Source organism: Bufo gargarizans, chromosome 5, assembly GCF_014858855.1.
Source record: "Bufo gargarizans isolate SCDJY-AF-19 chromosome 5, ASM1485885v1, whole genome shotgun sequence".
Classification (NCBI taxonomy): Eukaryota; Metazoa; Chordata; class Amphibia; order Anura; family Bufonidae; genus Bufo; species Bufo gargarizans.
Window position 1 is genome coordinate 133,613,268 of NC_058084.1, and position 15,790 is coordinate 133,629,057.

The window sequence follows — 15,790 nt, forward strand, 5'->3', positions numbered from 1 at the left end:
AATGCAAGTTCAGTCTATATGATAGTTTAGGACATGTAAACAGGGTTTCCTATTTGAGGCTTTTTATGAATATCCACTGGATCAATGGGGATCTTATTGTTGATACCTTTGCTAATTTCAAGAATAGGAGGTATGAGGAGAAAAAAAATATTTCAGCATAGAATTATTATGTTCATACAGTGGCTCTGATGGGTAATTGAATTTGTTAGAAATATTGATATCTGAGAGATGTACACTAGGAGTCTATCTGAAGTCAGAAATGTTGTATTCCACATAGTCATTCATGTTTAACAATGTGTTAGGATTTAGAAAAGTAAGGAAACAGTGGCCCCCCGTTATTGAAGTTAGCAGTTAGATGTCACAAAAGAATGAGGGGCTGGATCAGGTCCGATGAAGGTTAAAGTGTAACTGTCATTTCAGTCTATTTTAATAAAGTGTAGGGATAATGTTAAGCATTTTTGAAACATACTTTATTAAAAAAAACAGGGTGTAAACTCTAACTAAGCATTGCTAAAGAGGGTCTGTCTACAACATTTATGAAAAGAACTATGTATAATATACAGTCAGGCTTCTCAGCCTGCCTCTTATCTCACTACTGTAGCCCCTGACTATCAACATTTCCCCTAATTATTTCTGTGTCCCTGCCTATCTGACTTGCTGCCAGTGCAAATAGTTGGCAGTACTGCTTCTTTTTCTCTATGCCCTGCACTTCTCTTTTAGTTACATGTCTGTTTTAATAAACTGTTGCATGCTCCAAAAAATAAAAATACTGAAACGCCTATCTTTAGAACTCTGCCTTGTGCAATCCTTGTTACTCCCCTTGAAAATGTGTGAATAAACTGATATTTTGCATTGGATTTTCAGATATAGGAATAAATAGGCTCACTCACCATGGCTAGGTGAAAAATAAGCAATTTTTGCAGATTTAAGGGGTTGAGCCATGAAAATTATTGTAGTTTTTAAACCAGCACCTGGATCTGAATACTTTTGTAATTGCATATAATTAAAAATTTAGTATAGCCACTAAGCTATTCAGTAAAATGTATCTGTATGGTGTCACCTGCTGTTTGTTCTCTTGTCCACCTCACTGAGGTGGTCGCACATGCTCATTTTAAGTCTTCAACTGCCACCAGACATATCTTCTTTTAGAAACTGTGGCCCTTACAGAGAAAGGACATGCCCCCTGAGAAAGCACGTGCCCCCTCAGCTGTCAGCCTGCAAAAAAATCTAGCAGAGCAACGGGAAGCAATAAATGGGAAGATCTCTGTCTCCATGTGAGGTACAGGCCTGGTTCTAGCATTGTTAGAGATTGTTATGTACTATATGATGCCTGATTTTTTTACATAAATCATGGCATAACCCCTTTAGCAAATGCATATGCAGCTAATAAGATTTACTGCAGTTAAAAAAGCAGAAGATAGATAAGGTAGCGAGTAAAGTAAAGACAAAGTAAACTGGCAGTCACTTAGCATAGGGTCTCTTGGGAAAGCTATATGTCATGCATGACAGTGCCCAAAATATACAACAATCAGCGTGTTTAGAAGACACCATAGGGTTCATCCAGATGAGTAATGTAAAGCTTGTTCATGTTCTGTCCGCTAAAAACATGATTTTCTATCAGTGTTGAATCAGGATAGTCTGTGGCTGTGATCTCATAATTAGTTACAGTACAGACCAAAAGTTTGGACACACCTTCTCATTCAAAGAGTTTTCTTTTTTTTCATGACTAAGAAAATTGTAGATTCACACTGAAGGCATCAAAACTATGAATTAACACATGTGGAATTATATACATAACAAAAAAGTGTGAAACAACTGAAAATATGTCATATTCTAGGTTCTTCAAAGTAGCCACCTTTTGCTTTGATTACTGCTTTGCACACTCTTGGCATTCTCTTGATGAGTTTCAAGAGGTAGTCACCTGAAATGGTCTTCCAACAGTCTTGAAGGAGTTCCCAGAGATGCTTAGCACTTGTTGGCCCTTTTGCCTTCACTCTGCGGTCCAGCTCACCCCAAACCATCTGGATTGGGTTCAGGTCCGGTGACTGTGGAGGCCAGGTCACCTGGCGCAGCACCCCATCACTCGCCTTCATGGTCAAATAGCCCTTACACAGCCTGGAAGTGTGTTTGGGGTCATTGTCCTGTTGGAAAAAAAAATGATGGTCCAACTAAATGCAAACCGGATGGAATAGCATACCGCTGCAAGATGCTGTGGTAGCCATGCTGGTTCAGTATGCATTCAATTTTGAATAAATCCCCAACAGTGTCACCAGCAAAGCACCCCCACAACATCACACCTCCTCCTCCATGCTTCACGGTGGGAACCAGGCATGTAGAGTCCATCCGTTCACCTTTTCTGCATCGCATAAAGACACGGTGGCTGGAACCAAAGATCTTAAATTTGGACTCTTCAGACCTAAGCACAGATTTCCACTAGTCTAATGTCCATTCTTTGTGTTCTTTAGCCCAAACAAGTCTCTTCTGCTTGTTGCCTGTGCTTAGCAGTGGTTTCCTAGCAGATATTCTACCATGAAGGCCTGATTCAAAGTCTCCTCTTAACAGTTGTTCTAGAGATATGTCTGCTGCTAGAATTCTGTGTGGCATTGACCTGGTCTCTAATCTGAGCTGCTGTTAACCTGCGATTTCTGAGGCTGGTGACTCGGATGAACATATCCTCCGCAGCAGAGGTGACTCTTGGTCTTCCTTTCCTGGGGCGGTCCGCATGTGAGCCAGTTTCTTTGTAGCGCTTGATGGTTTTTGTGACTGCACTTGGGGACACTTTCAAACGTTTCCCAATTTTTCGGACTGACTGACCTTAATTTCTTAAAGTAATGATGGCCACTCGTTTTTCTTTACTTAGCTGCTTTTTTCTTGCCATAATACAAATTCTAACAGTCTATTCAGTAGGACTATCAGCTGTGTATCCACCTGACTTCTCCACAAGGCAACTGATGGTCCCAACCCCATTTATAAGGCAAGAAATCCCACTTATTAAACCTGACAGGGCACACCTGTGAAGTGAAAACCATTTCAGGTGACTACCTCTTGAAGCTCATCAAGAGAATGCCAAGAGTGTGCAAAGCAGTAATCAAAGCAAAGGGTGGCTACTTTGAAGAACCTAGAATATGACATATTTTCAGTTGTTTCACACTTTCTTGTTATGTATATAATTCCACATGTGTTAATTCATAGTTTTGATGCCTTCAGTGTGAATCTACAATTTTCATAGTCATGAAAATAAATAAAACTCTTTGAATGAGAAGGTGTGTCCAAACTTTTGGTCTGTACTGTATGTATACGTAGTTATACTAGCGTTTTTCTTTTCCGGTATTGAGTTCCGTCACAGGGGCTCAATAATGGAAAAAACAGGTCAGTTTTATCCTAATGCATTCTGAATGGGGAGCATTCCGTTCAGTATGCATCAGTTCAGTCCCTCTTACGTTTTTTGGCCGGAGAAAATACAGCAGCATGCTGTATTTTTCTCTCCTGACAAAAATCCTGAACACTTGCCGGAATGCCGGATCCGGCATTAATTTCCATTGAAATGTATTAGTTCCAGATCCGGCATTAAAATTGCCGCATTGACGGATGCGTTCTTCCGGTCCGCGTATGCACAGACCTTTAAATCTGTGAAAAAAATAAATACCGGATCCGTCTTTCCGGATGACACCAGAGAGATGGATCTGGTATTTCAATGGATTTGTCAGACGGATCCGTCTGACAAATGCCAATTGTTTGTGTCCGGATTGCCGGATCCGGCAGGCAGTTCCGGCAACAGAACTGCCTGACGGAATCCTCTGCCGCAAGTGTGAGTGTGTGAGTGTGTAAGTTTGCTGCTCACAAAAATTCCTGGGTCCTTTTCCATGTTGGTGTTACCCAGTGTTTTACCATTTAGTATGTACTGGTGACTTGCATTATTCCTTCCCATGTGCATAACCTTACATTTGTCAGTGTTAAACCTCATCTCCCACCTCAGATCCCTCTGTAGCAGTATACTGTCCTCTTCCGTGTTAATTACTTTACACAGTTTAGTGTCATTTGAAAAAATTGATACTTTACTATGTAAGCCTTCTACAAGATCATTAATAAATATATTGAAGAGACTAGGGCCCAATACTGACCCCTGAGGTACTCCACTAGTGACAGTGACCCAGTCTGAGTGTGTACCGTTAATAACCACCCTGGTTTCTATCATTGAGCCAGTTACTTACCCACATGCAGACATTTTCTCACAGTCCAAGCATTCTCATTTTTATACTAACCTTTTATGCGGTACAGTGTCAAATGGTTTGGAGAAGTCCAGATATACGACATCCATTGACTCGCCGCTGTCAAGTCTAGAATTTACCTCCTCATAGAAACTGATTAAATTGACATGACTGATCCCTCATGAAGCCTCGCTGATATGGCGTCATTTGCTTATTTTCATTGAGGTACTCCAAGATAGCATCTCTTAGAAAACCTTTAAACAGTTTATCCACGACAGATGTTAAACTTACCGGTCTATGGTTTCTGGGCTCTGTTTTTGGACCCTTTTTAAATATTGGCACCACATTTGCTATGCGCCAATCCTGTGGATCACTCCCTGTCAGTATAGAGTCTATAAATTGCAAAAATAAGGGTCTGGCTATGGCATTACTTAATTATCTTAGGATACGAGGGTGAATTTACTTTTACATTCTGCTTTTCATCTATTTTCCCTAGTCAATACAGTGGTGAAAAAAATATTTAATAGCTTTGCTTTCTCCTCATCGCTCTCTGCAACTTCCCCCTCATTGCTCTGTAAAGGGCAGACACCTTCAGATTTATACTTTTTACCATTTATGAGTGAAGAAAATTTTAGGGTTAGTTTTGTTCTCTTTGGCAATTAATCTCTCAGTCTCTAGTTTGGCTGCTTTTATTTATTTTTTACATATTCTATTTTTTTCCTTATAGTTTTAATAGTGATTTATATGCTTTCTTTTTGTCATTTATTGCTTTCTTTACAGTTCTATTTATCCACATTGTTTTATTCTTGTTCATTAACCTTTTATTCCCATAAGGTATGTACCTCTCACAATTAGATTTTAGGATGCTTTTAAAAATATCCAATTTTGTGGCTGTATTTTTTATTCTTGAGGACTTTGTCCCAGTTAGTTAGGCCTATGGCCTCTTTTAGTTGGCGAAATTTAGCTTTTTTTAAAGTTTGATATTTTTGTTTCTCCCTGAAGAAACACCTATTTTAAATGACAATTGGAAGGTTATTACTTTATGGTCACTATTTCCTAGTTGTCCCCCAACCTGCACTTCTGTCAGGTCTATTGGTTAATACCAATATTATAAGCTGAAGATCATATTAAACTGTATTAAGGATCATAATCCCTGACAAGTAGGAGAGGATGATGAGGCAGCTCTTTAGCTCAGTGTTTTGAAGTAACCTGTCCTCCTGTGTGATTGGGGCAGGTTTTGTGTGTACTAACAGGACAGTTGCCATTTTATTTCTCCTAATGATTGCTCTCCAGACAAAACGAGCCATTATAACAAATGAAAAGTATTTGGGAATATATTTATGATAAAGTAATATGTAAGTATTTTCAGTAATTTTATTTTCTTAATTCCGGGAGAACCTCTTTAAAGGGGTTGTGCTGCCAGTACCTATTGATGACCCTTACTCAGAATAGGTCATCAGTATTTGATCGGTGGGTGTCTGACCCCCCGCTGTTTGAAGAGAAAGCGGTGCCCATGCGAGCACTGCTTCCTCATCAAGATTACACTGCGTGTCAGCTTGGAAATCTTGGTGTCGCAGTGTAATTACAAGTGCTTGTTCTATTCTCTTAAAGGGGGCGATTACTTGTAATTACACTGCTCTGACACTTCAAGGGAGACGACTCACAATGTAATTTTGAATAGGTAGAAGAGCTTGTATGAGCGCCGTGTCCTTTTCAAACAGTTAATCATCGGGCATGCCGGGAGTCAGACCCCCACCAATCAGATATTGATGTCCTTTCCTGTGGATAGGTCATTAATATGTAGTGGCTGTACACCCCCTATTAAGTTAGAAGTTTAAAGAACCAGGAGAAACAAAAATGAACCCTTACATACAATCGACAGCTAGGAGAATGGTAACACTCATTCCCCACTTTAGTCACAGTGAGATAGAGTCCGAGATGATTTTCATGCTCTGACGTGACTAGTTTACATTGTAAAGCTGTACAGATTATGATGTCCATATTGATGACAAGCACCAGTAGATATGGAGATTACGGATTGCTTTGCTAGTCTCTGTATTTTATGACAGGTTGTCAGTGCGATGTTGGTGGATCTGTCAGTCATCTCTGTGACGAGTCCACAGGAAAATGTGTTTGCAGAAATAATATTGAAGGCCAGAACTGTAACCAGTAAGTTATTTTATGCATATATTATATAAAGTTATAAAGCAATACATGACGATACAAGATTTTATCTTATTTACATAATTTTGTCTGTATTTAAAAATTCAGAACGTCATGGTAGATTTCACTGCCTTTGTTCATATTGCTTTTAAATGTCTATTCTCCATCTTCGAACACTGGCTACACTAACAAATACAAATCGTGTTGCCTATAAAAATAATCTAGTGTAATCTGTTCTGCAGCACCAAAAATAACTGATCATATCAGACCATAAACTCTATCAGATATCAGTTCCTATTCATACACATATTATGTATCATATGCAATATATACTGTATAATGGCTGTAATGTCTATATGTTGTATTATATTTCATAATAACCTTAACCCTTTGTTTTCCCAGGCCTAAACCAAACTACTACTTCCCTGACCTCCATCAAATGAAGTTTGAAATTGAGGATGGCACAACTGCTAGTGGAAGGGCTGTTCGCTTTGGATATAATCCTCAAGAGTTTCCTGGGTTCAGCTGGCGGGGATACGCACAAATGTCTTCCATACAGGTAAGAGAGTTATAATAGGACAGTCATCTTTATTGAATGTCACACTAAGGGTACAGCCATGTGGCATGGTCCTGCAGTAACAGGAGTGGCTGTGGTGCGGAAAGAACCATGGAGTCCTGCAAGCCAGTATTCAAGTAAGGCTACTTTCACACTAGCGTTCAGAGCGGATCCGTCTGCATTATATTGTATAAAATTTTCTAAGTGTGAAAGTAGCCTGAGCGGATCCGTCCAGACTTTTACATTGAAAGTCAATGGTGGACGGATCCGTTTGAAGATTGAGCCATAGTGTGTCATCTTCAAACGGATCCGTCCCCATTGACTTACATTGTAAGTCTGGACGGATCCGCACGCCTCCGCACGGCCAGGCGGACACCCGAATGCTGCAAGCAGCGTTCAGGTGTCCGTCTGCTGAGCGGAGCGGAGGCTGAACGCCGCCAGACTGATGCATTCTGAGCGGATCCGCGTCCACTCAGAATGCATTAGGGCTGGACGGAAGTGTTCGGGTTCGCTTGTGAGCCCCTTCAAACGGAACTCACAAGCGGACAGCCGAACGCTAGTGTGAAAGTAGCCTAAGGCCTCATGCACATGACTATATGTATTTTGTAGTCTGCAAACTGCAGATCTGCAGAATACTGATGCCGGCTGTGCCGAGCTCAATTGTAAAAATGTCTATTCTTGTCCTCAAAACAGACATAGGAAATGTTCTATTTTTTTGTATTACGAACATACTGATAAGGACAGCACAAAGTGTGTTGTTCTTATCTTTTTTGGGCCGCATTGAAATGAATGAGTCTGCAACCAATCCAGTGGGACATCTAAAGAGGTGCACAAGCCTTCTAATGTACCGCCATATGATTCATAAATAGGCATAAAGAGTTATTTCATCAGTTATTGTGAGCCAAAACCAGTAGCTAAGCCTACACATCAGGTGTAATGATTTAACTTGCATCAATTCCGTGTTTTTGACCTGCGTCTGGTTTTGGCTCATAATAACTGATGGAAATAACTGACTAAATAACTCAACTGGGAACACAGCCTTAAATGTAATTCTACACACTATGTATTAAGAACCGTGTGGAGAAAAAAATGACAAAAATACAAAAAAAAGTCTGATGGAGAGAAAAACGTAATGGGAACAATTCTTAAAACTGTGTTAACAGTACACACATTGTAATATATAACCTGAAAATTGGTACTTTGCCGAGAGTGGCAATGAAGGAGCATGTGTGATGGGGATACAGGTATTGTGGGCGTATTTACTCTGTATTGTGATTTTAAAGGGGTTTTCCGACCTCATAGATATAAAGGCTGGGGAGCCAAGACTTCCATTACTCCTCACCACACAACCGTGGTGAGGAGGAATTTCAATGACAGTGACTGTTCAGGATGTATGGGACTGAGGCTACATTCAGACGACCACATATCTTTTACGGTCTTCAAATTGCGGATCCACAAAACATGGATACCGGCCGTGTGCGTTACGCATTTTGCAGACCACGCATAGTCGGCCCTATGATAGAAATGCATATTCTTGTGGACAAGAATAGGATATGCTCTATCTTTTTTGTGGGACTGCGGAACGGATGCAGGCCAATTCATACGGTCGTGTGAATGTACCCTGACAGAAATAGCTGTCAAACGTTTCCTAGTTTTTCTAGGAGTGCGACAAAAATACATTCGGATGTTAAAAGTCTTCTTAGCAAAGCTTTGACTGATTGTTTACTAAGGAGAGTCTGTCTTGTAGTAACAATATTTGTATGCATTCTTAAATTTGGCTTACAATTTCTATAAATGTTAGTATATGTGCTTACGTGTGGTGACCCTGCTTTATACTTCCCTGAGCTCCCTTTAATTGGTTCAGATGGTATCTTCCTCATATACTAAAGCAGCAAGTCAGGGCTGCTCAATATTTCGTGTATCTTACTTTATCTGTATCTAGAAGATCATCAACCCTATAGACAAATAGAATAAGAGACACCGCTCTATAATAAAATAAAAGTAACATTTGTTGCAACATCTTCCAATAAGGTTATATGCCACAATAATAAAAAATGTTGCAAAGCCTGTAGCCAAATATGAATCATACATAAAAATAAAAAAACATGACCTCATGTGCCCTCGAATAAAGGTATAATGTCTATATTAGGAAATTTACCACAATGTAACAACACCCGCAATCCCTAACATTAACATAAGTAAAATTGTTAACACCGGTTGCCAAACAAAGTTACATAGACAGTTAAAGGGATGCTCCCATAATTAAGTACTACATTTTTCTGTTAGATCAGGAAAAATAGACAATTTTTCAATTGGAGTAATTAAAAAAATGCTCCTGTGTCTAGTTATTGATTTTACACACTAATCTGCACCAGCCAATGGCTAGCCACCTTGGAAGGTGCCTAAGCACCAGGTTCCTAGTTTGATAGTATCCTGCTAGATGTGCTGCATTCATTTGACTGCCCATGTATCGACTTCTGCCTGATGGTTCCCCTGCAGCAAAGTCCAGATCCTGACTGCCAGGATAACACTTTTAGGGGTAGCCCTAAGTCAAATCTGTTGGTTGATACAGTGGTTCCATAATGTAAAGTAATAAAATAAATTATGCTTATTGGTTCAACCCCCTCCACTACAGCGCCATCACTTTGACCTTCCTCTGACTTAAATTGGATGGCAGGTCCACATGTAACTCTGCAAGGTTTCTAAACTTCCTTGCTGTGTATGCAGCTTCACGGAGGTCTTGCAGGGACAGGGAGCCAATTGTCAGTGACAGCCGAACTCCCATAGAGAAGGCAGAGATGGTTTATCACCATCCTTGCCTTCCAAGTTGTATACACAGTGCTAAATGAGTTACCATGGCGCTACCGTCTCCTATCTCAGTGATCATGTGATTGCTGGGTTTCGGGTAGCTGCAGGAGCTGCTGGGTCTTAGCTCGCCCAGATTAGTTTTGTAATGAGTCTCTGGAGGCTTTATTCCTCCTGTAACTGGGACTGATAATCCAATAAAAATTTTAATGTTAAACTACCCTAACGGTCTTGTAGGACCTTGTGGGGGAAAGTGGGGTACAATGTGTAAAATAATATACTGTAAATAAGTAATTACTAAATTAAAGTATGACCATAATGAAAGGGGACAAAATTGAATAAAGTATTTTAAGTGCACTTTAGCTGCTATAGAAAAAAAGAAAAGCAATTTTCCCCTTTTTGGTATAAAAATAAGTAAAAAAAAAAATTACATTAAAAAAGGCTACTTTCACCCTAGCGTTTCTATAAAAACACTTTCATTTTGTCTCCATTCATTGTGAAAGGGGACAAAACATAACTGAACAGAATGCGATGCTCCAAAATGCATTCCATTACGTTTGGTTGCATCATTATACCGGAGAGCTGCGGTTTTCTTTCCGTCGTGGGTTGTGGAGCAAGACGTCATGACCCACAATGCAAGTCAATGGGGATGGATCCGTTTAACTCTGACACTATCTGACACAATAGAAAAAGGATCCGTCCCCCATTGACTTTTAATGGAGTTCATGACGGATCCGTCTTGGTTATGTTAAAGATAATACAACTGGATCAGTTCATAACAGATGCAGATGGTTGTATTATCAGTAACTGAAGCGTTTTGCTGAACCGTGCCGGATCCAGCAAAAACGCTAGTGTGAAAGTAGCCTAAAGTCCCTTGCATCACAGAAAAAAAAGCAAACATTACTTGAATAAAAAGTTACTGTTTGTCGAACCCACATGCAGCCACTTTCACATGGTCAGAATTTTCTCAGTATTTTCCATCAGTATTTGTGAGCCAAAACACAAGAGGCACAAAATCTTTCCATTAAACTTTTTTTTGTGGATTCCCCTCCTGGAGTTAGCAAGAAAATACTGATGCAGATTACTGACCAAATACTGACTATGTGAAAGTGGCCTATGGTCAGTTTATTTGGAATAACTATTCAGATTCAAACCATCATAATAATACATGCATTCTGAACAAAAAAAGATAAAATTGTCACTGTACTTTTAAACAACTTTACATAAATCAATAGTACAAGCGACCAAGATACTTTGTGATTTTTTTTTTTATCAGTGATAAAAGTCTAGTTCTTATGTTTACCTCTCCCCTCCTCCCTTGCTAATCGCTTTTCACTTTGAAAATCCCATCTCGAGACAGTAACGTGCAATATGATGAACATATTGCACGTTAATACAAGACTATGGATGTGGAGGGAGGAGGAGTGAGCAACAGCATGAGTGAGATGGGACACGAGTGAGAGACGCTAATCTTTAACCACCATGAGAGATCTGCAAATGAGATCTTCAGCATGTACAGAGGAAAACTGCTAAAAATGCCAGATACAAGTGCTATAATGGCTAGAAATTGTATTTTTTTTTCTGGGGGATGTGATGACGTAGGAAAGTTGTGTCACGCTCTCCTCCTACCATGTCCCACTGTGTCTCTCATTTCTCCCGCTGTCCGGCGGTAGGATCTGCTCCCAGGCTCTGGATCGATCGATCCTCAGTGGCAGCTGTGTTTTCTGACCGCTGCGGTGCTCACTTGAGAGGCTGTTGAGTTCGGTCCCTGCTGGATGCTTTGCTGTCCGGACCCGCGAGGCTTCTCTATTCCCTGCTGTTTCCCTTGTATGAAGTCCCCTCTTGATGTGTATGGAGTTTGGAGCCCGCGGAAGTCTTCTCTTACCTCCTCAAAGGATCTTCTGATCTTCTGTCCTCTGCTCGTCTCTGTCTCCCGGACCCCATTGATTCTGCTCCTGCATGTGGTGTGGCCGCCGTTTTTTCCCATCCTGCTTGCTTGTCCTGTGGATTCCCCTGCCAGTTCCCTCTCCATGCTGTGTGTGCCGTGCCTCGCTGAACTGTTGTAGCCTGATGACTTTTCATAAGAAGATTGGCAAGATCTTTCTATTTTGGACTTATTTTTGCTGTTCCTTACTACTGTGTTATGCTTAAGGCATTTTCTATAACAGTCTAATATACAAGAAGCTTAGTCAGGTGGGGGGGGGGGAAAGGGAAAGAAGGAAAATCTATAAAAGGAAAAAAAGAGCAGAGGAAGAGAAGGGAAGGAAAGAAAAAAAATGAAAAAAATAGCAAAATAGGCGCTCAGCAAATTTCTCTGGGCTAAAATCAGGCCAGATACCTCCGGAATCTGAAAAAATTGACCAGTTTTCGAAATCTCAAAAGATCAGTATGAGCAGGACAAAAAGGGATGCAGGACACTAATCCTAAAAGAAATAACAATTCCGCAACCACGGTGGAAGAAACTTTGGATGAACACTCCCAATGTGAGAGGATGGAGAGGGTGGAGGAAGGAGAATTATCAATCGCTGAATCTTCCCCTTTAAAAGAAATATTGAGGGCAGTAAAAAAAGAAAATATCGGGAATTAATACATATGTCAATGCAACTTGGGACAATCCAGTCTGATGTGGCCCTCATAAGGGATGATGTACCGAAGATTCGGGACAGAGTTACTACAATAGAAAAGTCTGTGGGCGTTCTACAGAACGAACTTAAAATACTTAAAACGGAAACCGCCACCTTAAAGATGGATCTCAACATGCTTAAAAAAAAAGTTGTTGATCTGGAGGACAGATCGAGGTGATGCAATGTGATAATTTTGGGGTTACCTGAGGGCATAGAGGAAAAAAATCCTGTTCAAATGATAAGATTGTTGATTTTGGAGAAGTTTGGAAAAGAACACTTTTCCCCGTTGTTTTTGGTGGAAAGGACACATCGGGTTCCTGGGGGTAAACTAATTCCTAGAAGGCATCCACGGGCACTCTTGGTGAAGATACTGGCCTCACGAGATAGAGATATGATACTGAGAAGGGCGAGGGAGTGTCTGCCCATCCTATACCGGAATAAACGCTCCTTTTTGCTGAATTTTTCTAAGGAGATCCAAGAAAAGAGACAAAGTCTTACTGCGGTTAAAAAACATCTACAGGAAAAGGATATTAAGTACTCATTTGTTTATCTAGCCAAACTTCAGATTATTTTTAATGCTGGAACTCTTTTTTTTTTATACTTTTGATCTTGCTATGGATTAGCTTGATCAGAATAATATCTAAGCAATTTTTCTTCTTCCCTTTTTTCTTTTCTGTTGTCTCCATTTTCTCTTATTCTTGTTTTGGTAATGGTTGGGCTACGTGAGAGTCAGAGGGGGAGGGATGGTCCTAGTTGAGAGATCTGTTGCAGAATGTGGCGGATCAAGAGGATTGGGGGTGTAAATGTGTTTTTTTTTTTGGGGGGGGGGGGGGGTTGCGATGTGGTCTCATAAGATAGGGGGAGGGAGGCTGGGGTTATTGAAAACTCCCATAGCTTTGGAGTCTGTTGACCGAGTTAATGTCAGTTAGAATTCTAACCTGGAATTTCGGGGTCTGGGGGATAAATTAAAGAGACAAGTGGTTCTCGAGACACCTACCAGCAATTGTTTGTTCGAGACCCATCTTACTGAGGAGACTTCCCTGCGCCTCAACAGAGGATGGGCTGAGCAGACCTATCACTCTACCTTTACTAGTTATTCTAGAGGAGTGACAGTCTTTTTTCATAGGGCGATTGATTTTGTCTGGGAGGTATCCTCTGTTGACATGCAGGGGAGATTTGTTTTTTTATACGGTAAACTTGTTGGGAAACTATGAATCCTGGCCTTTGTCTATATCCCACCTCCCTTTTCCCTATATGTACTTAACGCTTTGTTAACCTTCATGGAGCAATGGTCTGAATGTCCTTTGTTAGTTATCAGGGATTTCAATTGTGTCTTCAATCCCACCACAGATAGGATCTCTATGGGGGGGGGGGGGGGGCAGCCATGTCTCTGCCCAAGGGTCTCCCTTAGCACATTTTTGTGAGGAATCTGGCTTTAGGGATGTTTGAGGATGCTTAGGTAAAGGGAGAAGAGCTGTTTAAGCAAATCTGGAAAATCTATGTCTAGGATAGATCTGGCCTTAAATAATGAAAAATATATGAGCTATGTAAAATGGATGAAATATGAGGCCAGGTCTCTCTCGGACCATGTACCCTTTTCTCTTGAGCTTTGCATGGCTCACTTGCATGGCTCACGACAGAGATATGGTAAGACCCCCATTTAGATTAAATCCTTACTGGAAGTCGGTAATGGATAATCATGAATTAATACAGGAAATTTTTGGGATACTAATTACAACTCAGCTAAAACCCAAGTAGTGTGGGATGCATTTGTTAGTAACATTGATAACTTAAGGAAAGGGTACGGTATTAAGGAGAAGACTCTAAAAAACGATTTTTCTAGGAACAAGATAGAAGAAAATAGAAAATCTATGCAGAATAAAGCCAAGCTTATTCTGACTTTTTGTTAGATAATCAGGATTAAAAAAAAAACAGATAGGTAACATCCGTTTAACAGATGGTAGAATTGTAAAGGATCAAGATCTTATAAAGGGAACTTTTCTCAAGCATTTTCAGATTTATATAAAGCAGATAACAACATTACGGATGAAATGATGGACTATCTGGATGCTATTTCCCTCCCAGTCCTCCAGACACCCAAAGGGAATCGCTTGAGGTAGATTTCTCTTTACTGGAATTAGAGGCTGCAATTAAGCATGTTCTGGTAAGTCTGCCCCTGGGTCAGATGATATTTGCTGATTCATTGAAGGATGGGAGTCTACCGGAATCAACGACAGAGGCTGTAATAACATTAAAGGGAACCTGTCACCGGGATTTTGGGTATAGAGCTGAGGACATGGGTTGCTAGATGGCCGCCAGCACATCCGCAATACCCAGTCCCCATAGCTCTGTGTGCTTTTATTGTGTAAAAAAAAAAAGATTTGATACATATGCAAATGAACCTGAGATGAGTCCTGTGCCTGACTCATCTCACATACAGGACTCATCTTAGGTTAATTTGTATATGTATCAAATGGGTTTTTTGATACAATAAAAGCACACAGAGCTATGGGGACTGGATATTGCGGATGTGCTAGCGGCCATCTAGCAACCCATGTCCTCAGCTCTATACACAAAATCCTGGTGACAGGTTCCCTTTAATACTGAAAAAACGTACCCCTTAGAATTGTCATATAGACCTATATCGTTATTTATTACAGATGTGAAGCTTCTTTTAAGGATTCTGACTACAAAGCTCTCCAAAGTTATTCCCTCAATTATACACCCAGACCAGAACGGTTTTTATCCCAAATAAGGGTACTCATTACAATCTCCATTGGCTGTTTACAAACATTCAGTCTCTCGGAGGGGTCTCTCGCTCCATCCTGTCTTTGGATGCCTCTAAGGCCTTTGACAGGGTGGAGTGGAGATTCCTCTGGAAGGTCTTGGGCAGGTTGGGATTTGGAGGTAGAGTTATAGAAATGATCAAGTTGTTATATACACTGAACAAAAATATAAACGCAACACTTTTGGTTTTGCTCCCATTTTGCATGAGCTGAACTCAAAGATCTGAAACATTTTCTACATACATAAAAGACCCATTACTCTCAAATATTGTTCACAAATCTGTCTAAATCTCTGTTAGTGAGCACTTCTCCTTTGCCGAGATAATCCATCCCACCTCACAGGTGTGGCATATCAAGGTGCTGATTAGACAGCATGAATATTGCACAGGTGTGCCTTAGACTGCCCACAATAAAAGGCCACTCTGAAATGTGCACAGTTTTGCCTTACTGGGGGGGAGGGGGGGTCAGAAAACCAGTCAGTATCTGGTGTGGCCATAGAGTTGCATAGAGTTAATAAGGTTGTTGATTGTGGAATGTTGGTCCACTCCTCTTCAATAGCTGTGCGAAGTTGCAGAATATTAGCAGGAACTGGAACACGCTGACGTATACGCCGATTCAGAGCATCCCAAACATGCTCAATGGGTTACA

The 15,790-nt window shown here is 40.5% G+C and overlaps 1 protein-coding gene across 1 annotated transcript in view; it reads left to right on the top strand.

Moving 5' to 3' along the window:
* LAMA3 (laminin subunit alpha 3) overlaps positions 1–15,790 on the top strand; it is a 238,456-nt gene that overhangs the window by 92,631 nt on the left and 130,035 nt on the right. Inside the window, 2 exon segments of the mRNA XM_044295643.1 lie at positions 6,278–6,377; positions 6,774–6,930. Of these exon segments, the coding sequence (XP_044151578.1) occupies positions 6,278–6,377; positions 6,774–6,930 (257 nt within the window).